This window comes from Lissotriton vulgaris, chromosome 8 (genome assembly GCF_964263255.1).
Source record: "Lissotriton vulgaris chromosome 8, aLisVul1.2, whole genome shotgun sequence".
NCBI classification, from domain to species: domain Eukaryota; kingdom Metazoa; phylum Chordata; class Amphibia; order Caudata; family Salamandridae; genus Lissotriton; species Lissotriton vulgaris.
In genome coordinates, this window is record NC_141696.1 from 1257494618 (window position 1) to 1257519942 (window position 25325).

Genomic DNA, 25325 nt, shown 5'->3' on the forward strand with positions numbered 1-25325 from the left:
TGCAAATGACAAGTCAAAAGGAATACTGTATGGCCTGCTTCTCCTAGGTTTTCATTTCATTGCATGCTAGTTAACAGAAAGCAGCTACGCACTTTATTACTTCGACAAAGTCGTATTAAGGTTATTGCCGAGACCGAAACTTTCCAGGACCCAGTCTGCCTTGCCCACAGCTCACCCATCAGCCCGCCCTCAACTGTAATAATTAACCAATGTGAAAGAAAATGCTCCTTGAATGCCAGGCGTGCACTACTGACATCACTAACGTGATGCAGTCATTATGCCTGGACCTGGGTGGCCATCCTGCAGGAAGGAGGACCTCACAGGACAGGTAGATACATTTCAATAAATATTGGGCTCATCTCACTGGGGAGAAAAAATTCAATAGCCCGAGCCCTGTTAAAAAAGGGCCGGTGCTTAACACCTGAAAGCTCCTGCCCAAATTAAGCACTGCTCCATAGACTGATTACATGAACATTCAAATGTTGGGAAGAGAGGACAGGTTTAGAAGGTTTAGCTCGCGTTCGCGTTTACACACTTATGAATAAAGATGTGTAAAATTACTCTGTGTGTAGCGCAGTCATTTACGAGTAGACAGTGCTCTCCCAGGGAGTTTGCCATGGTCCAGCAAACTGCTACTGTGTGCCACGTGTGCCAAAGGTGAAGTGCAGAATCGACTATGGTGTATGTGGAATTACAGCACAACCTGTGCATTTGAAGATCATGTAGACTTCGATGAGAAAAGGGAGTTTGCCATGGTCCAGCAAACTGCTACTGTGTGCCACGTGTGCCAAAGGTGAAGTGCAGAATCGACTATGGTGTATGTAGAATTACAGCACAACCTGTGCATTTGAAGATCATGTAGACTTCGATGAGAAGTCTATATGTTTATGGCCGATAACTGAATAAGAAGGCTGCAAATAAAGGTACTGCACTGCTACACAACATAATACAATACAGTATACTAAGTGATAACGATAAAAGCAGATGCAACGAAGCTTGAAGATACAAAAGCAAAGAAATAGCTTAGAACGAGCTAAAACTGATAGAAAGCGCTGTCATGCAGATTGGGCAGGTGTTTCAAATGTAATCGAGACTAGTAAGTGTCCAAAACCCAAATCAAAGTAGTTTTATGACCTCAGTGCTAGACACCACCCCAGAAGAAGCACCAGGTTTATGCTTATGGAGCTGTCCATATCTTAAGCAGCGAGGCACTAAAGTGGTTGGATGGTTGCTCAGAACAACGCCACAGATCTCCATCAAAGTAAAGGACTCCAATGGAGACTGCGAGGGAGGTCAAGGGTCCATTGGTAGTCAAAGATGACCCAGTGGGCAGCACAGTACAAGGCCTACGGTATAGCAGTGGTTATAGGCAAAATCAGGAGCTTAATTTTTTTATTTTATCTACAGGCAGTTTTGATGTGTTCTCTTAATGTGTGACTTACAGTGTTGTATTACACACGGCACGAACGGATTTGTTTGTCGGTAAGCATGTTGATTAGCGCGTCTTCATTCATCTTTCAATCTTTAATCTCACATCTGCACTGCTTTTGATGAAGGTCTGTTTATTTGACACATGGCACTGTGATAATGACAGAAACCATTGTTGTCATCAAATGTAAACATGACAACCTTCTGAACCACTTTGTACAGATCAAACAGTATTGATAAACATTTGGTCTCATTTTTTGTTCTCTTGAAGGGATCTTCCGATCCCGAAATGCATTGTGATTCGCGACAAATTTAATGTTTAAATATCTTTGTAATGTATGATTTGTATAATAGTTTGATTTAAAGCAGAGTTATCAATTATTAATCACTGTACTCATGAAAAAAGAAGAAGTAAAAAGCTACAAGAAAATAAATAAGTGTTATTGAGATATTGGTTGTATATTGTTAAAGTATAAGAAAAGGTTTCTAAAAACAAGCAAACCAAGTAATTGCAGTGCAGGGAGGGTCAGGTGATCAGTTTGACACTTGCATATAGTTCAATTACTTACACAGGCATAATATCGATGTGGCATTGCTACAAGAAACGCACCTTCCGCAAACGAGTACAATGCTGAGATGTAAAGGGCTCCTAGGGAATATGAACTCTACGGGGTTTACGACACATGCCAGAGGGGTGATGACCTGGGTAAATCCCAAATCGGCATATACGTTAGACCTGTCGGAATCGGATCCTAATGGGCGCTATGTCGTTTCGAGGTGTAGGGACAGAGGGCTGGACTTGATGATAGTTAATACATATGGCCCCAACTAGAACTGTCCTGAATTTTTGTTTCACAGTTAACCTTCACAGTGCAAAGGTTGCAGGGTAAGCTGATTCTGTGGGGCGGTGACTTTAACATGATCAGGGACCCATGTTTAGATAGATCAGCGGGCCCACACCAAAAGACATCAGCTGCTGCGAAGGCGCTAGAAAGTGGGATGACATGCATAGCGTATGGCGAGTGCGTAACCAGCTACCTGAGGGTTACACACACTACTCAGCATACCACAACACACACACACACACACACCCCGTATAGACTTGGTTGGCTTCCACTGGATTGTGGGATAGTATACGGACCTGTAAGGTGTTGCCACCTACGCTCTCAGATCACTAGCCGGTACTGCTTACTCCGACTACCCCAAGAAAACGATACCCGTTTACCTGGCGCTTTCCACCCTACTCACTGTTGGACCCGGTTTTTAAAGGGGAGGTAGCGGAGGCCATAGAAACCTTCTTTGAGGTGAACGTGGGCTCGGTGGATAGTTTCCAGACTATATGGGAGACATTCAAGGTTTATATTTGAGGCATAGTGATGGCTAAACACTCCGGGGTCTTAAAAGACATACAGCAGAGGTTGACGACCCTTGAACGGAAGCTAAAGCAACTGGAAGACCAAAGGGGCCAGGAGGGGGACGCAGGAAAAGGAGGAATTTAAGGTCCTCTTAGAAGAATCACGAGGCTGCGGACAGCGAAATAAAACACTTTGGTAAATATGCAACAGCTCGCACTTATGGGGAGGGGGAACGGCCTGGCTCTGTGTTAGCACGGATCCTGAAAGCAAAATGGGGGAAGAAACTTCTTACACAGGTGAGGTCTGAGGTTGGAGACCTACTTAGGGAGGAGGCAGACATTGCGGAACGATTCCAGCAATATTACTCTGCGCTTTATGCATCCAGATCCGATGATATGGAGGAGGAAATGCAGGAATACTTGGAGCACTCAGCGCTACATCTCGGATGTGCACAGAGTTTAATGCTTCCGATAGAAAAGGACGAGATTGTAGAAGTCCTGTCGAGTATGAAATCCAATAGTGCGCTGGGAGTGGATGACCTAACTGCTAATTTTTACAAGACCTACGTCTGCTTCACCTTGCTACACTTTGATGACCTGTGTGCGTAAGGCACCCTACCGTGCTCTATGAGGGAGGCAATACTAGTATCGTTCCCTAAGCCAGGGAAAACCACGGAAGAGTGCAGCTCATATCGCCAGTTGTCCCTTTTAAATGTGGACACAAACATTTTTGCTAAGATACTGGCTAACCGCTTAGCACTTCTTGCTCCCATACGGGTTGCTTCGGAACAGGCAGGTTTTATTCCACATAGAAACCTAACGTACAACAGTCGCACGATATCTGGAGCTATGCAACATGTGCGGCAAGATGTGAAAGCTGTGGCGTTCTTTTTAGATTTGGAAAAGGTCGAATGGCCCTTTATGCGCAAGGTGCTGACGAGAATGGGGTTGGGGGTCGTTTTTTTTTTGCAACTAGTTGGTACGTTGTATCACAGGCCAACTGCGAGGGTGCGCATAGGAAGTCTAGTTACAGATAGCTTTCCTATCACTAGAGGCAAAAGACAAGGCTGACCCCTATCTCCACTACCATATGCGCTTGTAGCAGAGCCCCTGGCGTGTGCGATGTGGGAATATCACAGCCACGAAGGCATCAGCTTTCCGACATTCAACATAGTAATATCTACATACGCTGATGATACGCTGTTGTATGTGCGGCAGCCTGAACAAAATTGGACGGCAGTCCTTCGCGAAGTTGTACACTTTGGGGCCCTATCAGGCCTTAAGGTTAACTGGGCAAAGTCACTGGTCTTCCCTCTGACCCCGGTCACGTAGGAATTCGAGATGGAGTATCCGTTATTATGGACTACGGACCCTGTCCGGTATTTAGGGATTAACCTGCATACAGACAGTTGATTCAGCGAGGGGGGGGGGGGGGGGGGGGGGGGGGGGGGAACTACGGCAGGGCCATTGATAAACTAGAGGACAATGTGGAGGCATGGTGCAAGCTCCCCCTGTCCCTCATGGGGAGGATATCAATTATGATAATGGTAGTTTTACCTCGGATGTGGTTTCTATTCGCCAATATACCAATAGTACTCTCCCGATCCTTTTTCAAGAGACTGACGCAGCTGATGCTAAAGCTAGCATGGGCAGGCAAACAGGTGAGGGTCAAATGGCGGGTCCGACGCTGCCATGCAATACGGGCCGCCTAGGAGCGCCAGATTTTGAATTGTACTACAGGGTGGCACAGTGCTTCCACTTACACGCTTGGATACATGGTGAGCCGGGTATACCGTACTTACGCATGGAAAAGCGGTTTGCTGCCCCACATTCGCCTCCGGCGACAATATTTGAGGACCCGGACCGTAGAACAGGCTATTTAGATTTGTTAACGAATTTTAACAGGGCTCTGACATGTATGAATTTTGCCTAATTGTGCCTATTTGGAAATGGTTTTTGTATTAGCCGATTTCTAACATGTGTACTGTTTTTAGCCTACTTTTTGTGGTATTTTACCAAAATAAAGTTTTGATGATGGTTCGTTAAATGCCACCAGACACGCTTGGCATTTCCTGTTAACACAGCAGGCGGGAGTATTACTATATACCCCGGCGATGCCCATAGAATGGGCCCGCTGGCTAGCGCTGTGTAGGGACAGAGGAGTGGTTAGATCTATACAATCACTGCACTTGAATACTGCGGGTGACCTCTTTCATGAAGGAACAGCCAAAACTTGGTAACCGGTACAGGAGGGGGCGGAAGCTACAACTCAACTGCAGAAATTCCAGTTTTATAGGGTGCGCCAGGCTATGACGGAGCACTTTGGTGAAGACATGCAGGAACCCTCGGAGATACCTGAACTTACGTAGGTTGTAAAAACCAGCTCCCCTCATAAGCTAGTCACCAATATTTATAGGCTGGCAAGGTCACACAGGGTGCATGCCTGCATGGCAGCCAGACTGGACTGGCAGAAGGACCTACAAACCACAAGCTACTACAGGATGTGGCAGTACTGATGCTCGAACACACGATGAATATCACTGCACGGCAAGCATAGGCTAATTCATATTAAATTTCTCAACAGAGTATACTACACACCGGAGCGGTTATTTAGATATGGTCTCAGAGACAAAGCGACCTGTGAAAGGTGCAGCGCACAGACAGCGGACTTCATACATTTATTCATACATTTAGCATGGTACTGTCCTGGTGTAGTGTAGTTCCTATTTTCCCTATAGGCCCTGCGCATTGGAATAACAAACAGCAGTGTAGACGTATGACTGCAGTCTTCTAGGTCTCTGACTATGTTAGACTTAATTGGGTTTGTACCAGCTAGCTCAGAGGTCACTGGAAACTTTCTTGACTGAATAGGAAGTGATCAGCTCCCCTGGCTCAGACAAGAAGGGATTCAGTTGTCCAACAACCGCATTAACATGACAACTTTGCTCCTCAGAATAAGAGTCACTCTAGAGTCGTGTGAAACAATAGATAGCTATTTCACTCAGTCAGTTGTGCAGAATTACTTTCACCAGTTATGCAGAGAATAGAGAGACGGGCGTTTTCAATAAAAGGTATTATTTATTGAACAGCCTTCCTTCTCATGCAAGAGCAATGAATTGCCACAATTGCAAGACTTGTTATTATAAAACGTGTGTACAGTAAAAGGAGTATTGCGAAATACTGTAAAAGCATTGATATGGTTTCTTAGCCATAAGATGGTTAAAATGAATAAAATATATACATTCATATATAGATTTGGCCAACGTCCTCAACTGGTGCTTCTAACTACGCCTACCCCAGTGTACCCGACCTAAGCCTAATACGTGGGAGGGAGTAAGTAGCAGTTGAAGTTAAGTTGGTTTTGCCAAGGGTTTGCTTCAAGAATTCTCTAAGGGTTTAGTCAGCGCCGTACCTCTGGAATAGAATGTTGGAGGTCTGGTATCTCCTCTCAGGACTCGATATTCCAGATACCCGCAAGGGTAGGCTGGAAACGCCGGAGCTGGATTTTCCTCGGCAGGAGAACAGACAGCGTCTTTCTCAGCGCGTCAAAGAGGAGGGGCAGCATCCGTGGGCTTCTCGCATCTGCTGGGCTCTCTGCAAGGGACAGCTGTTCTGCTCCAGTATTCACCACCACCGTCGTGCTTGCTTAAGGCAACGTTGGTATTATTTATACCTGAAAGGTGCCGAGTTTGACGTACGTTTTTGGACATAAGACGTCAATAAAGAGGTCACTAAGAACTGGTCGTTCTTACAGTGCTCGCAAGAGTTCTATTACTAGTCAAAAAGCAAGCAGGGCTTTCCCAGGTTGCTGGGGGTTTGAGCTGTCGAAAGAACTTGGTTATCTAGGAATCTAAGGAAGTGGCTTCTGCTGTGTCATGTACTGTAATGAGCTGCAGAGACGAGTTACTGAAATATGGCTCTGATCGTTTATGCCATTATAGGGATATCTATTGATTATAGCCGTATAGGGGCATGAGGTCACAATATTGATCGGGGTCCTAGATAGAACACAACACTGGAGTCCAGAAATATTGGGAAGAAGTCTTCAGGGAACTGGGGAATATAGTGGAATTGGAACGGTCTCCTGACCCGGCGCTAGCACTGCTGGGACTTTCCAAGGCAATCCCAAAAGCTGTAAGTAGGCTCATAGACATGGGACTTTTAATAGCAAAAAGGGTAGTGCCTCTATGGTGGAAGAAGGGTCCAGTGCCCACAGTGAAAAGATGGTCGCACGACATGCTATACTGTTGCACACAGACGGAGAATTATAGCGAACAGCTCCCTCCATGCAGCCGGCCAAAATTTTGGGAGGGATTGTACAGGACAAATAAATATGAGGTGTCTGGGGTGGAGAGAGGGGAGGGAAAAAGTTGGGGTGCTAGTATAGACAACTGATGGGATGACGGAGGGACCAAGCGCAGAGAGTAGTGAAGACTCAGCTGTTGAGCCAACAACCCCTACCGGGCAGACTGTGTGACCTAATGACTCACTGAGAAGTTCTGCAATATAAGGCTCACTCGAAAAAGTTTGCTATCTGGTTTGTGGAAGTTTGAAATAGGGATGTACCTTATGAAAACTGTTCTGTAATGTACCATACCTGGATGATAAACTGCATAAATAAATTAAAAAAAATTAAAGCCATGTTGAGACCCATCAAGAATTTGGTGGTCTCTCTGATAGGCACTCAAATGATGATTACGGTGGCCTAACTACCGCCGCCTTCCAGGCCAAGGATATTGCCCCTCCGAAATAGCCAGATTAATGACAGTGGTGAGATGCGGTAAAATGGCATCTTTTGCACTCATTAAAACTTTCAGGGGCCAAGAGTCCATTGGCGAGCCAGACAGTTCTCTCTAACAAATGGTCTGTGCTCTCCAAAGACAGACTTGAGAAGGAGAGTAGGCCGGGGAGCTCAACGTTACTAGAGCTTTCCCCCATACCACTTTCATACTGGGTGTCTGAATCCAGGTTAACATTTTGGCCTTCCAACTGAGTGTATATCTCTTGGATCTTTGTCCGAAAGAAACCTGAGAGCCTGTCACAGGGCTCCTGTGACACCTCACCAGAGTCGGTAATTGTAGGAGTAATCAGGGAGTTTACCATATTAAAGAGCTCTTTAGAAGATTTAGTAGACTCCGAGACCTTAACAAAGAACCTTCCCTTCTCTTCCAAAATGGCCGCCTTATATACCTTCAGACAATGTTTGTGCAGGTTTCTGCCTGATGTTCTAGGTTTAGTGCGCCATGATATTTCCAGCCTCCTACACTCCTGTCTCAGCTTGCGTAGTCTATCAGAAAACTAAGGGCGGAGGGTCTTTACCTTACTGATCATTGGGTTTTTAAAAAGGGGGCTATACTATCCGATACTTCTACTAGCTTTTTGGAAAGCTCAATAGCCGCTAAATTGGCATTTAAATGACCTAGAATATGAAAATTTACCAAGGCGGTAGCTACATCCTCATTACTAATCAACTTCAGATTTTCCAGCTTTTTCTTGTTATCTGGTTGCAAGAGCCCCGATGCCGAAACCTTCAGATTAAAAGGGATGGCGAATTGATCTGACCAAGCCAACGGAAGGGGCTCTCCTACCCAAATTTGGCGATCGTTGGAAAAAATCCCATCCAGGGTGTGGCCCGCCACGTGGGAAGGAAGAGTGACTAGTTGAGAAAAGCCACAACCATTCATATTTTCCAAGAGGGATAGGGTATCATGATTTGCAAAATTCTCCAAGTGAAAATTAAAATCACCAAGAAGGGTGAAACTACTATCTAAATAAGGCTCCAAAAGCTTACAGAGATCCGGAGGAAAAGAAGCCCTAGATCCCGGTTGCCGATAAAGCACTCCGGAAAAACTTCGGTGGGATGGGTATTAATAGAGAAGTATAAGGCCGGATATTGGTCGGCCGGGGAAGTGAGTGGTTCAGAGCAACAGGTAAAAGAGTCCCTGCACAGAATGCCCAATCCCCTACCGCGTCTACCTACTCTAACAAATCTTGTGAGGCAATATCAGTCAGGGATTGCCTCTACCAGATCAGGGCCTGAGAAATCATCAGCACATGTTTCTGTTCTGAATACCCAATCAGGATTCTGTAGTAAAACAAAATCTTTGAAGGCAACATTGTTTTTAATCAGGGATCCAGCACCCCGCACCAATCTCTCGGTCTCCTGGAAAAAATGTGTGATGGCAGTACCTATAGAGCACCGAAAGACCAGGTCTAGCAAGGACGTAGGCTGTAGCCTCCAATGAAAAGGGGCAGGCAGTCAGAATGCGGGCTCCACTGCTTTCTCACTTGGATGGTGTCCCGTTTCTAGGCTTTTGGTCCGATTCATACAACCAGCCAGTAGAGCTACACAAAGGTGCAGCCATCTCGGGGCAGGCACACTAGCGCCCTTCAAACACATCCCTCTCTGAATCTGCGATGTGTCGCAGAAAGAAAAGAACAGATGGTGCAGCAGAAAATGCCATGCAGAGCGGATCATCACCTCCTACGAGCGCATAGGGGGAACTGCTATGAAAAAGCATTTACAGTCTGACACCTGGAGGTAATTCTAATGTAAGGAATCTGCAGTTTAAAGTCTCATATTTGTGCAAAAATGTATAGGTATTTAAATTTTTTGTTGTGTTTGCACTGTTCCCCAGAAAGATTGTCCAAATAGTTCACTTTACAAAATTCTTGCTTTGCAGTCAGAGGAAAAAAGTAAACATCTCCATGTTAAGAGAATAAGCAACAATTTGCTGGAAGACACAGCCTGGCCGTATACCTCTGTCTTTACGCACAGAACAAAGTTGACATGATAGAAACAAAACTTAAAGGTATTTTTATTAATCATTCATCTCCTGAACTCCAGCATAGTCGTTTTAGGGGTATTTTAGAACTCCTGACTACACTATTTAAATTGTATGCATTCAAATGGGATTCTTTATTTTAGCTCAACAGTTTAAATGCATGCTGTGCCAGCTGCATGGGTCAGGGAGAGTGCTGGGAGGGGAGGGGGGGGGGGTGGCAGGACAAAGAACAATTTGGGCTGGCAGGTCCCTCAAATAAATTGCTACAGCCTTGATAGGATGTTGGTCTTTTCTCTAGAAGGGGGGGCTAAAGATTGTCTTGGTGGCCTCCTGAAGTATTTCCAGACCTGGCCTAGACCTGCTGAGGGTCCAGTAAAGAGAAGACTAGCACGGAGGCTTTTTTTTTTTCTTTAAAGAACATATTGCTTTCTGACTCAATTTGCCAAATTACTCCAGGAACGTTCAGAGCTGTGATTCCTTAGGACCATTTGAACTAGCCTCAAAGATTGCAACTATTATCGAAGACTACAAAGTAAACACAAAATGGTGGGGATCAAACATAGAAAACTAGATTCTTCAGAAACAGATTTCCTCAGGACCAGTCTTCACTAAACAGATTCCAGTGGCCATGGGAAAAACACAGAACAAATGTTGAAAAGGCTTGTGGGGATACAGACAATCACATTTTTAATCAATAACAGTAGTGGCAAGTTACATTGTTCAGTATTCTCATGAACGGGATTACTAGCGCTTTAACCCTTTCGCTGCGGCGGCTATTCCGCCGCAGCGCTAAGTAGGCGGGGCGGCCGCTCGGCGGCCGCATGCTGGTGACAGAACCGCGCGGTCACCAGCCGCGGTTGAGCTGTGCTGGTGACGGAGCGGTTCTGTCATGACCCGCCCCGCTCAATAAAACTGCAGCGCAGGCGCGAAATCAGCGCCGCGCAGGCGCGGCGGCCGGGCCATGACGGAACCGCTCAGTCATCAGCACAGCCCAACCGTAGCTGATAACGGAGCGGTTCCGTCATCAGCAGGGGAGAGGTTAAAAGAGAAAAAAGTGCTGGGGCTTAAGTGCTTCCACTACGTTTTCTGGATATGTACAAAGAACTACCTTTAACAGTGTGAGCTTTGGATTGAAGTGCAAAGCCTGAATACACTGTAGTGGAGTAAAACCACAAAAACTGATCAAAACAATAACATATGCACAAAATACCTATTGTCAGTTACACAAATTAATGTGTATTGTAGACACCACCTTATGCATTTTAGCAAACAAAATAAAAACACAGCCAAAGGTGTTGAGCATCTGTGACATTTAATGAAGAAACAAAATGAGTAAAAGTGGTTTTCGTTGAAAACAAAAAAAATATATAAGTAGACACTCCCCTAAGGAGTTTAGAAAATTAGATCCAAATAAATAGGACCAGCATTAACTTAGCGTCAATGTTTCAACAGACAGTGGTGCCTGGTTTTCCTCAATCAGTTTCACAACTAGTTTGCTTGATGTGGAGTCCTCTTCAGTGTTGGATTTAGGAGGAATATATCCACTGAGACGGGATGCAAGACTTCGCTTTGGACGAGGACGTTTTACCTGAAAAGAAAATAGATAATTAAACAAAACAAACATACACACAAATATTGTTGTTACAGAAGCAGCCAGATGCACAAACATAGCAAGTTTACTATAACATTAATGCAACGTTTATCGCTTCAGACCTGGGCCATGAACAAGGAGGAAAAGGTCCAAGTATGCGGGACATTTGGAAGGACCAACATGCATGACTGCATATATAAAACACATATAAATACAATGACAGTTATTTTGCAGTTAATCATGAAGTGGTGGTAGACTGCTTTAAAAAGCCAATGGTCATAAAAAAAATTAAATCCATGCAAAATGAGTTTCTACCCAATAGGAAAACCCACTCCAAATAAATTTATAGGTTCAATACAAGTTACATCTTGCAAAAGCCTAGTTATTAGCTCTAGTCTACTGGAGTCTTCTACAACTCATTTAGGTATATTTTTGCCTCAGGACCATGGAATGAACACACAAGGCTTAATTTGGTAAACCTATGTAATACACAATTTCAAAATATAAACCAGAAGTAATCCAGATTACAGAACATAGGTATAAAACTGCACCAGTAGTCAGACTTCTGAAACCATACCCTCAGAGGCTGGCTGCAGGACCAGGCCCTGCAATCCACTTTTACATGTAATGGAAAAGAGTTTGCTTCCTGGTGATCCACCCTCATGCAGGACAGTAAAGCCTGATAATTCACTTTTAGTCATAACAGACACCGACCATAACTAAGAAGCACCTTTGCATGGCTCAAACAGTAGTGGAGAGTGCGGAGACACAAGGAGACATGGCTGTACAACCTTTGAAGTGTGCAGGTAATAGGAACGATTTTTAAAAATAATACAGTGATCATATCAATCACTCGACTTGCATCTTTAATAAGTCTGAGAGACCTTGAACACCGAACTGTAGCGGAGCAGCAACATTGCTCCTCCAATCACATAGATGGCCTCCTAAACTTAACTAGGTAACAGCAAAGGCCCATAACATCACATGCATCCCATGGGAACTGCTAAAAAAAAAACAACATCAAGAAGCAACATGCATGTCACTTCCCAAAAAGTTTGGAGCAATTGATAAGTATTTGGAAGACCCAACGCAGCAAAGATAAAAGAAATGGAAGCCAAATCAGCCCCAGTGATAACTAAAAAGGTCTTACAGCCCTCTTTGGCAGCACTCAAGACTTGTGACATTTAAAAATAATCTGGCCACACTAAAATCTAACTTGCTATAAAAAAAAAAGGGAAAAAAAAGACCACACACACTATTTGGATCTGAAGTGAAGTGCCAACTGAAAAGGAGTAGTACAGGTGACCAACGCCTGTACATAACTGTCGCCGACAGCTACAAACAAATAAAGGCCTGGCTTGATAAGTGGAAAAGAAACTGTAGCATACCCAGTATGCATCTGTTCTTTGCATATACAGCTATACAATCATATGCTTTAGCATAGATTGTCATCTGGTGTTGGATCCAGATGTTAGCACTTTGTTTTTGTTCGAAGTCTTTGTAGTCACGAGGTAGGCGACTCCTCGAGTCAGTGATAGTGCTCATGGGCATCAGCTCCATCTCCAGTTTGTTTTCCCGTAAGGGTGATGACGAAGTTAGTAAGAATAGAAGAGATGTCCATGTTTATTGTATCTAATTAAGATGATACTGCAACAGAAAGGTTCCCAGGGAGGAGGGTGGGCGCATATGATTCTACAGCTGTATATGCCAAGAACACATGCATACTGGCTAAGTAGCATTTTCCGTTGGAGGCTTATGATCTGTATATCATATGCTTTAGCTTAGACTATACAGAAGTTACCTCCCAAGCGGTAGCTGACCTGTGTCTGTTGCAGTAGTTTGAAATATGTTCCTAAAGCGGCCTGACCCACACTAGCATGTTGTTTCGATAACACATCTACACAGTAGTGTTTTGTGAATGTGTGTGGCGTAGACCATGTTGCTGTTTTGCAGAAGTCATCTAAGGGTATGTTCCGTAAGAATGCCATAGAAGCCCCTAGCTTGCGTGTAGAGTGCGCTCTAGGGAGGGAACTGTTATAATGTGTGCTTCGCTTTGATACAGCATATTTGTATGCACTTAATCCACTGTACAATACCTGCTTTTGATATGGGATTGCCTTTATGCGGTGGTGAAAAAGCAACAAGTTCTTTTATTTTTCAAAAAGATTTAGTTCTTTCAAAGTAATATAGTATTGCTCTTTTTATATCCAATGTGTAAAGAGCCCATTTTGCCTCAGTCTGGTCGAGGAAAAAAATGTGGGTAGCTCAGACTGGTTGAGATGAGAAGAAAGGCAGAAACTACTTTGGGATTAGTCCCAAGAACCACTTTATTTTGATGAATTTGTAAAAATCGTTCTTGTACGGTTAAAGCCTGGAGCTCACACACGTGCATGTACAAAGTGAATTCTCTCTATCTCCCTATGAATGCCCAACAGGTCTTCCTCCAAGGATGAAACCTAACGGGTATCGTGATCACCCAGTGTTAGAAGGGGGAAAAAAACCTTACTTTTAGAAGGACCCTCACTCACCACTAGTTGGTGACATGCTTCATCATTGGGTCCCCGCTGGGGTGACCGAATGTCCCCCCAGCATGCTACAACGCCTGATTACAGCGGAGCAGGATGTGGTGAGTGTAACCGTGCCCAAATTAGGAGGAGACTATAAGTGAGTGTATAAGTGTATTAAAAAAATGCAAAAGTTGTGCCTTTACAAAAATCTTTAATAATGGCCAACCTGCATTGGATAAAAACAAAGTGGACGGACTACCCAAGGGTCTGAGTTAAGGAACCGGAGTCCTAGTAAGTATCAAAAGTTGGTCAACATGTTTCTGCTGCTTATGTTGCAATTTGCTCAGCATTCGTCAGGACCTACACAAAAGTCCTCCGGTGGTGTGCGCGCGCTAAGGCGTACCCTCCCGAGAGGCTCAAAATGTGAAAAATATATAGAATACTGGATAGTTTCCGTAGTTACCCTCTACGATTTGTAGGGATAAACCAAAAACCTGTAGGGAGAAAAAAGACCAACAAAAACACACATAAGGGAACTTAAAAGATAAGTTCTTTAGTCAAATGCGTTAGTTATTATTGGTTTTTTACATTTCAGGATTTGGCGAAATGCATACTTGACATCCGACCAACTGCAAGGTGCTTGCTCTAATTACGGGGTAATTTGCACCTGTGCCAGCCTGACTTACCCGGCCTTCAAAGAGAACCGGCATCACGTAATTGCTCAGCTACTTAATTCATTGTAAGGTTTAGCAAGCAATGTACTAATCGATTCGTGATTGTCTATCGGTAAGTTTATGCAGTATTTATAGATTTTCGTCATGCGTGTGCGGTTAGGATCAAAACCTGTAACAACCAGGAAACTCCTTCGTACGGGAGAAATGCGATGCAATAGCATTTTTTGTTTGGGATCCAAATGTGGCTCTGTAGGCAATGGTTCTTTGGATGGGTTAGGTTAGACGCAGAAGATTTAGGCGGAGGATCTTTGTGCGTCAAGTGCTTTTCAGCTGGTTTCGGCTCGGAGCCTTTAGCCGTGGTGTGTTTCGGATCCTAGCCGTGGTGTACATTAGAAATCTACACCTCGGCGTCAGAGGGGTCTCGAGCGCACGGGCGACCTGGCGTCAAAGGGGTCTCGGGCGACCTTGCATCAAAGGGGTCTCGGGCGACCTGGCATCAAAGGGACCTGCAACACCTTGTGCTTGTGTTTCGGTGCTGAAGGTGTTGGTTTGGCCCCGAGCCAGAAGGGCTTGAGTTTGTGTTTCGTAGTCCGACTGTTGGCGTGGTCTGCACAGATAGACCAGACATCCCGCCTCAAAGTTCTCGATCAAAGGTTCAAGTAGGCTAGGCAACACTGAATCATTGACCATGAAAGAAGTAAAGTCACTTGGTTTCATGACATTGCAACAATGTGGGAAGATGTGCTCAATCACCTCGGAGTTTAGACAGAGCAAAGTAAGATAGATGGTTCCACCCATTTGATCTTCAGATTCAAAAGCAAGTAAGATCAAGATCTCCACAACATAAGGGCACAGTGTTCACTCGAGAACAAACTCAGGCAGATAGAAAACTAAAGAGTGACTGGAGAAGCTGAACAGATCTGGGTGAGGATAAGATGTGGAAAACACCCAAGGAACAACGTTCTAAATGAAAAACTGAAGAGAGAAGAAGGAGCAAGAGAACCAGAAAACGGGACAGGAGTTATAAATACAGTAATATGGAGCAATAGTGTGATTCTTTGTTTTATGACGGTTCTATTGTGATTTGCCAAAGAGAGGAGAGCTAAGGAGGTAATGATGAGTGTGCTCAGGGGGATAACTTCTGATCTTGAAGGGAGGGGGGTGGGGGGGTGGGGAAGACATTTCATATCCTGGGAAACAGGAATATTCCTTTGGTTTGTTCCAGGTAAATTTGGAGGATGAGGAGGAACAGCAGAAGAACCACAGTGAATAGACAACGTGTACACAAAGTGTAAACAGGGGGTTCATATTATATGACCAACACAAACATTCCAAATCTTATCACTGAATACAAAAGTGCCTGAACTCACCCATTCAGAGGTGGAGATCCTGGGATTACATGACCGTTCTAGAATTATAATTAATATTCCCATAGGAATATCACATGCTAAGTGACCATTTTTGCATGAGGGCCCGTCATACCAAAGAATTTGGGGCCTCAGCCCAAATGAAAACAGCACATTGTTGCGATACTATACGCCAACGATCACAGAGTTGCAGAAGGATGCAAGAGGAAAATATTTAAATGTACAAATGCAAATTGGGACGGTCGAGGGGAAAATAATTTAGTGTAAATTTTTTATTATACATGGACCCAATAAAGGTCAGAACCTATTCACACAAACGCTGGAGCAGGCCCCAGTGAAGGTAAGATTATACTAGCAGGTGACCCGAGAGATATAGAACCCCGAATTAGATCGAAAAGTGATGGTCATGTACCAGAGGAAATATCGAAAAGGGTCAAAGCAAAAATGACAGAACTATGGCTTGGAGAATGCCTAGCTTACTCTCTACTCTAATAGGAGGAACTTCACATGTACTCCTTTCATAATAGGAGGAACTTCACATGTACTCCTTTCATACTAAACAACATCTTAACTCAGGGTTTGATTAGGTCAGATTGGGTAGAGATTGCATTAATTGCCCATTTGGATGATACACATTGAAGTGGTATGAGAGTGACACGGAGTAGAACTGGAGAATGGGCATTTCCCTCTTCAGTGGCCTAGTATGGAAGAAGGACATGGAGAATAACAATTTCTCCAACTAAATATGGAGGAGTAACTTTCCAACAGTGAGGTGGTGCTCTTAAGACAGAGGATAACTCCCAAGCTATGGCAGAGCAGGCAGCAACAAACAAAGAGCTTGTAAAACAAAAAATGACTGCAGAAATTAGGTAATTAGAAGCACTAGACAAGAGACAACCCATTGGATGTGCAGGAAACTAGCAATATTGGTCCAGAGAAGTGAAAACGGTCCCCGCAGCAGAGTAAAGATAGCACGCGGCTTAGGCTAGGGCATGCTACGTATGAAAAAGGGACCAAAATAAGACAAGATGAACAAGATCTCCTTTGAAAGCTCTTTATATTCTAGGAGTCCAGAGGAGGAGTTTTACATATTGGTTTGCTCAAGGAAAAATTATCTGCGAAATCGGCACTTTTGTAAAAATGCTACGATTTTCACAAGGGCATTTTTTTTTTTTTTTAGTGGACCAGGTTTGATTGGTGAGGGTGTACTGTGAGCACATCTCTTGAGCTTAGGAGACACCCACCGACTCCAAAAGGTATGCTTGTGTGGCCTCAAAAGCACAAATATCAGTCAGTCCTTTTCTTGGTGGTTATCTCCCAGGCCAAAGGAAGGAGACAGTTTTTTTCTGGTTGGCCTCTTCCTTCAAAATGTGGGTGCTCTCTATTATACTTATCTGCATTCTATAATATTTTTCATCTAGCCATTTCTGAAGGGTTCTGAATAGGTGGGGTGAATTGACTAAGTGTTGATTAAAATGATGAAACTTACAACGCAAATGTTCTACTTACCTGTCCATGACGCTGTGGATTATCATCCCCCAATTCCTTCTCGGACCTAGGCAATTCCACCATTCCCTTAAGAAGTTTGTCTAACTCGGACCAACTCCCCACTCAGCTAATCTCTGCATCCTCAAGTAAAGATGGTATTAGTTAGCCTCCCTTCTGATGATAGGAACTTTAATTTAGAGTGAGCCCCTTGGCAGGACCACTATTTATTTGTGGGTGAGGTAGGTATCTGTGCCCTCCCTCAATGTATGCAGACTGTGCATGAATTAACATTTATTGTACCTTGGATAGTTTTGCAGCCAATTATTTCCACCTTTATGTGCATGCACAATGCGAAAAGTGGTAAGTTAATGTTGCAGATTTAACCCAAGGTGACAGTTCCGAATGAGTATTTTTAGAACCTTAGCATACAGAAGGGAACCCTGTTGAGAGTAGTGAGCCAAAACCGGTTTGCTAATTTCCATCTGTTTCAGTATTCCTGCTAGGTTTCTTTTTAAACAAAACCAGGAGCCACAATTTCCACACCTGCACTAAGACGCGTTGTAAGGGAGGAGTGATGGATATAGAATGGTGGGAGAGCAGCAACACCGAGTACAACCGGGGACGAATTGGAGCTGAGTGAGGTCGCTGTGGGCTAAAACACCTCCCAGGGGGTCAGACCCTCCAGGATTTCATGAGAATGAATGATTATGAGTAAAATAAAGTGCTGCAAAAAATGCCGCTAAATTTCCATTTTTGTGCTGCTAAATTTCCATTTTTGTGCCGCTAAATTTGCTAATCCATGCCGCTATATCCTGGGGCGTCTGATTACCACGCAAAATAAAACTAGTTCTAAAAATCCATGAGTACACAAAACTAGTGTAGACTTCTATAAAATTTTCTTAGCACAAGAGCCTTAACACTTTAGCTGATGGGAAAAGAGTAATGTAAAATATTTAGGAGGCATCTCTACCACAATTCTCAAGCCAGGGAAAGACCATGGCCTGCTAGTAGTGTAAACCCACGGTCCCTTTCCTTATTAACATGAAATGTTTCACAAAAATACTAAAGACGCGGTTCAATAATATGATGCTTTTTTGGGTTGCTGTGGATAAAGTCAGCTTCATTAGACAAAGATAGGGCTGCAATAATATCAGGAGACTAGCACAGAAAAAGCAACTAGGAAATAAATTCCCAACATGCTTCGACACAGAAAAAGCATTTTAGCGGGTGAGATTGGTCTACCAGAGTGACACTCTGCCAGCACCAGGCGTGAGTATGAGGAGGATAGAATTGATACAAGACAATTACAAGACGATGGGGTGAAAGGGTAGGTGAACTGGATATAGGAAGTTTGTACTTGGAGGGAGACATGCCAGGGCTGCTAGTTAATCCTCCCATCTATTCATGTGGGTAGTAGAAATTAGCCATTGCAGTTTGGGCACATTAAAGGGTGACAGGGACTCACATTTGGGAGGCAAGAACAAACTCTTTCAATAGGATATGGTCTGCAATCACAGAACCAGAGAGAACTATACCAGCATTGAGGAGTAACGAAAATCTGAGTAGAGGGAGGGTGACAAGTGTTGTACAACCAGCAGAAAAACGCACTCTCATGTCCCAGAAAAAGGACCAAATGGCCTTCCTTTCAGCCAAATATCTACTACAATGCGCTACTACAAAAATAAAATACCTAGGCCTCCATTTAATTAAATCAGATATCTGGTATAGAGCCAACTGTCACTCTGCAGCGTGACATGTTTGGCGCTCAACTGCCAACCCCACTATTATTGCACTCAGCCCAACTCTTTTACAGGTGCAAAGTGACCACTTGACTCACCCTGCACAACGGGATCATGCTAAATATCAGTGGCATCATTTACATAAATCCCTTCTCTAACTAGTTAACACACTGACAATATTTCAAGTCAATGCTAGAAAAGGAGTGCCAACATAGCCAGATTACACTTTGCAGGCAGGAGAATGTGATGTAATTGCCTTTTATATAGTGCAACAAATAGAAATAAGGTGCCCTGGCACTAACTAGAAGATGAAAGCAATCCCTATGGAATCACCCAAGCCTATGGAACCCAGATAAAGTATCTTGGAGCCTTAAATGCAAAAGGTAGTGAGTTCCATAGATTGGCCTCCACCCCACCCAATATCAGGCAACAGTAAGGAAAGTGGTGATAAAATTGATTTTGCAGTTATTGGAGCCCTGGTCAATGGAAAGCTACGAATTCAATCCATTTGGCCATCAGGAATCAATGAAGATTTTTTTTTTTTAAGGCTTGGGAAGTGGAGGTATGCTCAGGCAACCCCAAAGCCAATCAGGCTGGGGAATTCTGAATCTGATGCAAGCAATGTAGTAAAGTTGCAGCGGACACCAGAAAGAGCTGTAGTCATAGAGTTAGCTCAAAATGTTAACTGCAAACGGTCTAGTCTCCATTAATGGAGAGGCAATCATTTTCCATAAAAATAAAAAACATTAAAATACCAGAAGTGGAATGGACCCTCCTACATGGCCTGCCAGAGTAAGATCTGGATTAATATGGACTCCCAGACCAGAGATAGAGGTTTTAGGAGAGTTTTCTTGCAATTATCATTTTTTTCTGTTTCATAAGAATTCGGTTTGAATGAATGAGAAACAAAAAGAAAACCAAAAAAAAAAAAAAAAATCACACACAAACATGGGAACTTCTGAGCCACTCCTCCTCAAGGATCTGGGAAAAACATCTCCCATTGACAGAACAGCACCAACCCAACTAAATAATAGGCCCAGCAAGACAGAGCCACCAATGTTATACATCTCCCAATAAGATTTCAGAACCTATGAGTCAGCTGTTCGGGTCTTTGGGTTGAAGCCCCAAACCTAGAGGTTTGACCTGTACTTTGAGACAGAGTGACCGAATATGTTTGCAACATTTACTTAATTTGTGACTGAATGTTTACTAAATACAGTCTAAACATTTTTTGCCCAGCTTTCTCTTGGATATGAATTCTCATTTTATTACATTTTTTTTATTACTTGGTGAAACTTGCAGCGCTTACATCAAAAAAATTATTGCATAGATTTCTGAACACTTACCACAGGCTCCTAAAGCCAAGTAATGGAGAATAAATCCAGTTTGTGTGGTATAGACCAGATGGTGCTTCAATTACTTTGCATAAGACTGATCTCTTTACCAGATTTTGCCTTTAATCAAGATTTTTGAAATCTCCTTTGTGAAATGATGACCACCTCTGCTTTGCTCTACTGAAACTACCCAATATTAGCGGCCATACCAACACACAAACTGGGTTTTGGCTGAGACACTAAGCAATTTCTAGCTAAAGGACTAGCTGTGCCCAACAACTCATCACACAAGTTCAGCAGGCCACATCTCAGAAGATCCAATACTATGAAATTTAGGAGCAGCATATTTAACCATAATACATGGGAGAAGGGTTATCAGGTTTCAAAACAAGTTATGACCTATGCAGTCACAAGTGATAAACTTAGGACTTTAAAGGCATCAAGGTGAGTTGTACTCATTAAACGTTACTAAAGTTCAAATACTTCGGCTATTTGATTGGGGCCAAAATCGTGCAATTTCCTATCTACAAGTTTAATGCAAGTTCAATAAAATCATAAGTAGTTAAACCAAAAGAACAGAAAGCAGCAAATTTTAGGCCTCCAAATTATAGGAGGCAATCGCTCTCGCCGAACAGCATAAAAAAGTATTCTTCCCACCGAGGATGCCAAGAGTTTGCCATGCCTTACAAATACCAAACTGAGTAAAACATGTAAATGAAAGTCAAAGAATGGCTTTAAAATTAATTCTAAATTGTGCACTTCCACCATTAGGCAACATACTGTACCTCATTTGTTACGTTTCTACATGTAAGGTTTGTAAATCAATCTATACTTGCAAGAACTTTGACCAGTATTGCATCTCCATTTAGGCAAAATCATTCAATAGCACACGCTCTGCCAACCTAGCTTCAACTAACTCATCAAGGTCACACGTCAATTGACTGGGACCTTTTAACAGTTCATGAAGAGCAGCAGAAGCATGCCTACCTTTAATTTCCTCTTCTCAGGATCATGCATGACAGCATGCCTATCAAGGCTCGCCTTCATTGCAAAGGTTTTTCCACATCCAGAGTGTTCACAAACAAAGGGTCGTGCCTCTTCATGAAACGAGAGAATATGGCTTTGGAGATTGAATACAGTGGTGTACTTCCTTCCGCAGTCTTCTATTGGACATCTATATACTTCCCTTTTACTCAAATGAGTCTTCTGATGTTGTTTCAGAAAATCCTTACGTTTGAATTTCTTCTCACAGACCTCACAAATGTGATCTTCTAAAAAAGAACAAACAAACATTATTTAACGAGGAAAGGAAAGTAAAACTGAAGATTAGGATTGTAAAAAAATGCATGCACAAAGATTGATAAAGGTGTGGAAAACTGTCCACAGCTCCACCTGAAAGTAGCAGCCAAACCATGATGGGAGGTGGTCATGCCCAAGACTGGAATGAGACCTTCAACTGCAACTCTACTTAAAGATAAGTCTGAAAGCCCAGGCTAAATAAGCCTTCAATTTGGGATACACGGTTCAGAGTTCACTGCAAACTGTATGGCTGATCATTTTAAACCACTGTCACCAAAGCTTGTCCATGTGGGGACAGTAGTAAAGTTGCCGAATTGAGGGGCATGACAACTCTTTGGGAGTCAAAAGACGACATATCAGATGGAGCACCTAGTGCAAAAAAAAAAAAAAAAAAAAACACTTGAAATAAGCACTGGGAAAGAATAGGTTACTGCTTTAAAGAAGTGAATCGCAACCTACTTTCTTTGCCAAGGCACCTTTTCCTGCTGCGTTCTAAAATGGATGTCAGACTTGTTGGAATACTAAAGTTAAATAACCAAAATGGGTGCAGGTACACCGTGGTGCATATGCACATAGCAGCAATCCTGAAATGTTTTTTAACCATTTCATGATGGGCGCTGCATATTTACATGCGGACAGGTGTTGGAAAGCATGTATTGCAACACACGTGTTGCAATTCACCAGAGAACCTTTTTCACCTAGTCATTTTAACTGCAACATGGTTGATAGCCATTTTAGAAAGTAAAACAAAAACAAAGAAAAAACAAAGTGCGAAAAGCACATCAGTGAACGGCCAAGAAGCAGATGCTAGGCCCACATGGGAGGCACGCACCAATGCCAATTGCAGGTATTTGCAGTACAAATACAGACCCATCGCCTTTGGCAATGCTTAGCTGGTCTGTTCTGCTTATGGTCAACTTTACCTGCATTTTATTCATCTTCGAATTTGAGACTGGTTATTGGTCTGTGCAACAACATCCAAAATGATATCTGGCAGGCATTAGTCTAACAGCAGATTCCTCACCTTTAGAATATTCCCCAGGCACCAGACTGGATACAGAAACTTGTTAAAGAAGTATGCCAGCGTGCCCTTAAGTGGCAGCGTGAGGCTCAGCATTTGTTCTGCCATGGAAGAGTCTTGTAAGTGTCATGTTGGCACGTTCACTTCAGCTTCATGCTCAACTCTTTCCCCAATTGTCAGAACAGTGCCCAGATCTCCAATTTGGGCCCACTGTAGCACTACAAACATTTTAGAAGGAATGTCACAATAAAACGCATCACATGCGATTTAAATACATGTGCGGCAAGCTGAGAAAAGGCCAAACTAACTTGAATGGGGCCTACTGTTAGGCCTTGCAGGGGTAAAGACAAAATAAACAATAAAACATCCAGCATTTTGGTTTGTAAAGGGTTGGTCTTGCAGGCTCCACACTAGGCCACAAAATCTATCCCAGCGCCCTGCATAAATGGGCTGTGTAGCCTGACACCAAGTATGACCTTCCACTCTCAGATGGCAGCTCAAACAGTCAACTGCTGCTGCTCAATCTCCATGAATGGAGGTGATAATAGCAAATTCGGGTGCAGAACCCTGCCCTGCTGCTGCAACAGAAGATCCTCCCCAAGTGGTAACCTGATCAGGGACTAATGCCAATGCCCAGAATTTGTAGGTACCACATTCTCCTGCCATTCTGGAGCCTCTGGACTGGTTGTGCTTGATTTTTTTTTTTAGAACTCAGAGGGAGGGAATGGAAGGGAAGTCGCACAGAAGCCCTGTGTTCCACGCCAGTCGGAATAGATCTAGAGTTTTCACAGACACTCCAACGTGCAAACGTTTGGGAAAGGTCAACATTTGTAGACCGGGTTCCTCCCTACAGCTGAAAGATGGCCTGTGCCACCTCTGGATGCAATTTGTGATTCACTAGGCACCAGGGCTGGCGGTAGCAGGCACTGGGCATTTCCCTGGTGGGCCAGAGTCCCGTTTTACTGCAGTGCTGCAATATCGGCCACCTGTAACAAAAGCAGGAGTGGTGCTTCTGTTTAACACACCCCCCTCCATTCCCCATCCACTCCGATCAAGGAACCTGCCAGGTGATTCACAATCAAGGAGATGTCCTGATTAACTACAAACTCCAGAGGCCCAGAGCCTCTTGGCACAGGACCAAACCTTGCTTATTGCAGTACCAAATGACAATGGTGTCGTCCGCGAGAGCCTGCGCCAGCCTCCCCTTGGACTTCAGCACCGAACAAATGGCCTAGAATTCCATAAGACGGATATGGAGCCAATCTGATCTCAATCTTCCCCCTTGAAGACCTCCCAAAACCAGCAGTGACACATCAGTGGCCACAGTCCGCTGCGTGTGAGAAAGGGAGGAGTCTACAGGCAGGCTGCTGATCTGAACGTGGAGGTTCAGTCGAAGAGCCAGGTCTGGAGATATTTCCAGAATTGGGTGAGCAACGGCGATTGCCAAGGTGGAGAGGCAGGATGTTACAGGTCTTGGTGGCAAGGTAGGAGAAGGATCTTCCTTCAGTTCTTGTCTTGTGGATCCGTGGGACAGTGGCCAAGGTATGTTGGGCAGAGCAAAGCTGTCTGGTGGGTGCACGGAAAGAGGCAGTTGTTCAGATATGCTGGTCCTGTGTCGTTGAGTGTTGTAGGTATGTGTGAGGGTCTTGAAGGCAATTCTCTTATTGACTGGGAGCCTGTGGAGTGGACGGAGGTGTTAAAATGTGGCTGAGGTGGGGATGTCAAGGACCAGTCTGGCTGTGGCGGTTTTGATGTTCTTAAGTTTCCTGAACTGCTTCTGGGTGATGCTGGTGTAGAGGGCGTTGCCATAGTCTAGTCTGCAGGTGATGAGTGCAAGGGTGACCAAAACACATTCAGATGAAACATCGAGCATGCGGAAACAGGATGAGGATACAGCGTTGATCCGGAGGTTCATTAAGAGTGAGTCCAGTACGATGCCAAGGTTGCAGACGTGGTCTAGGCGGGGGAGGGGGAGATGGGGGGTTCCTGGGGTGGCGTGCTACAAAGACTCATCCCAAGTGGAGATGGCAGGTCGGGGGGGGGGGGGAGGGGGGGGAGTTGTTCCTGGGGTGGCGTGCTACAAAGACTCATCCCAAGTGGAGATGGCGGGTCCTAGGACGAGTACTTTGGTCTCGTCAGAGTAGAGCTCGAGGAAGCTATCTTTCATCCATGTCACCATGACGTTCATCCCGCCGTGGAAGTTGGTTCTGGCGGCTTTATGTTAGTTGGTGGGGGAAAGAATCAACTGGGTGTTGTCAGCATAGGAGATGTTGACTCCATGGTTTGGCAATGGTTGTGAGAGGGGCCATGTAGATGTGGAAGAGGGTGGAGCTCAGAGATGAGGCCCTCTGGCACTCCGCAGCTCATCTCTGTAGGTTCTGAAAGGAATGGAGTTAGCCTGACTTGCTGTGTTCGGCCAGTAAGGAATGAATGGATCCAGTCCAGGCCCTGGTCACGGATGCCAGATTTGTGTAGTCTCGTGATTAGGGTGTGGTTGGAGACTGGAGACTGTATCGAAGGTGACAGAGGTCCAGTAGGAGGAGTGCTGCAGTTTAGCTGTGGTCAAGGAGGGAGCGGATGTTGGTGGCAGCGAGAGGAGCGGTACAGGGCTGTGTCTGCTTCGGAAGCCGGATTGAGTGGTTGTCCCGCTTCATTGGATCAAAACATAGCCTCAGGGGTTAGAACACCTCCGTAAGCACATTTGTCTGGACTTAAAGACAGACTAGCAGGTGAGTTCC

The 25325-nt window shown here is 44.1% G+C and overlaps 1 protein-coding gene across 1 annotated transcript in view; it reads right to left on the reverse strand.

Annotated features, from left to right (window-relative positions):
• Positions 1 to 10860: 10860 nt before the first annotated feature.
• Positions 10861 to 25325, reverse strand: part of GTF3A (general transcription factor IIIA) — a 69107-nt gene continuing 54642 nt past the window's right edge. The window contains exons 7-8 of the mRNA XM_086935169.1: positions 21255 to 21538; positions 10861 to 11155 (exon numbers count right to left, since the gene is read on the reverse strand). Of these exons, the coding sequence (XP_086791295.1) occupies positions 10994 to 11155; positions 21255 to 21538 (446 nt within the window). The 3' untranslated portion in view covers positions 10861 to 10993. The remainder of the gene's footprint in view (positions 11156 to 21254; positions 21539 to 25325) is intronic.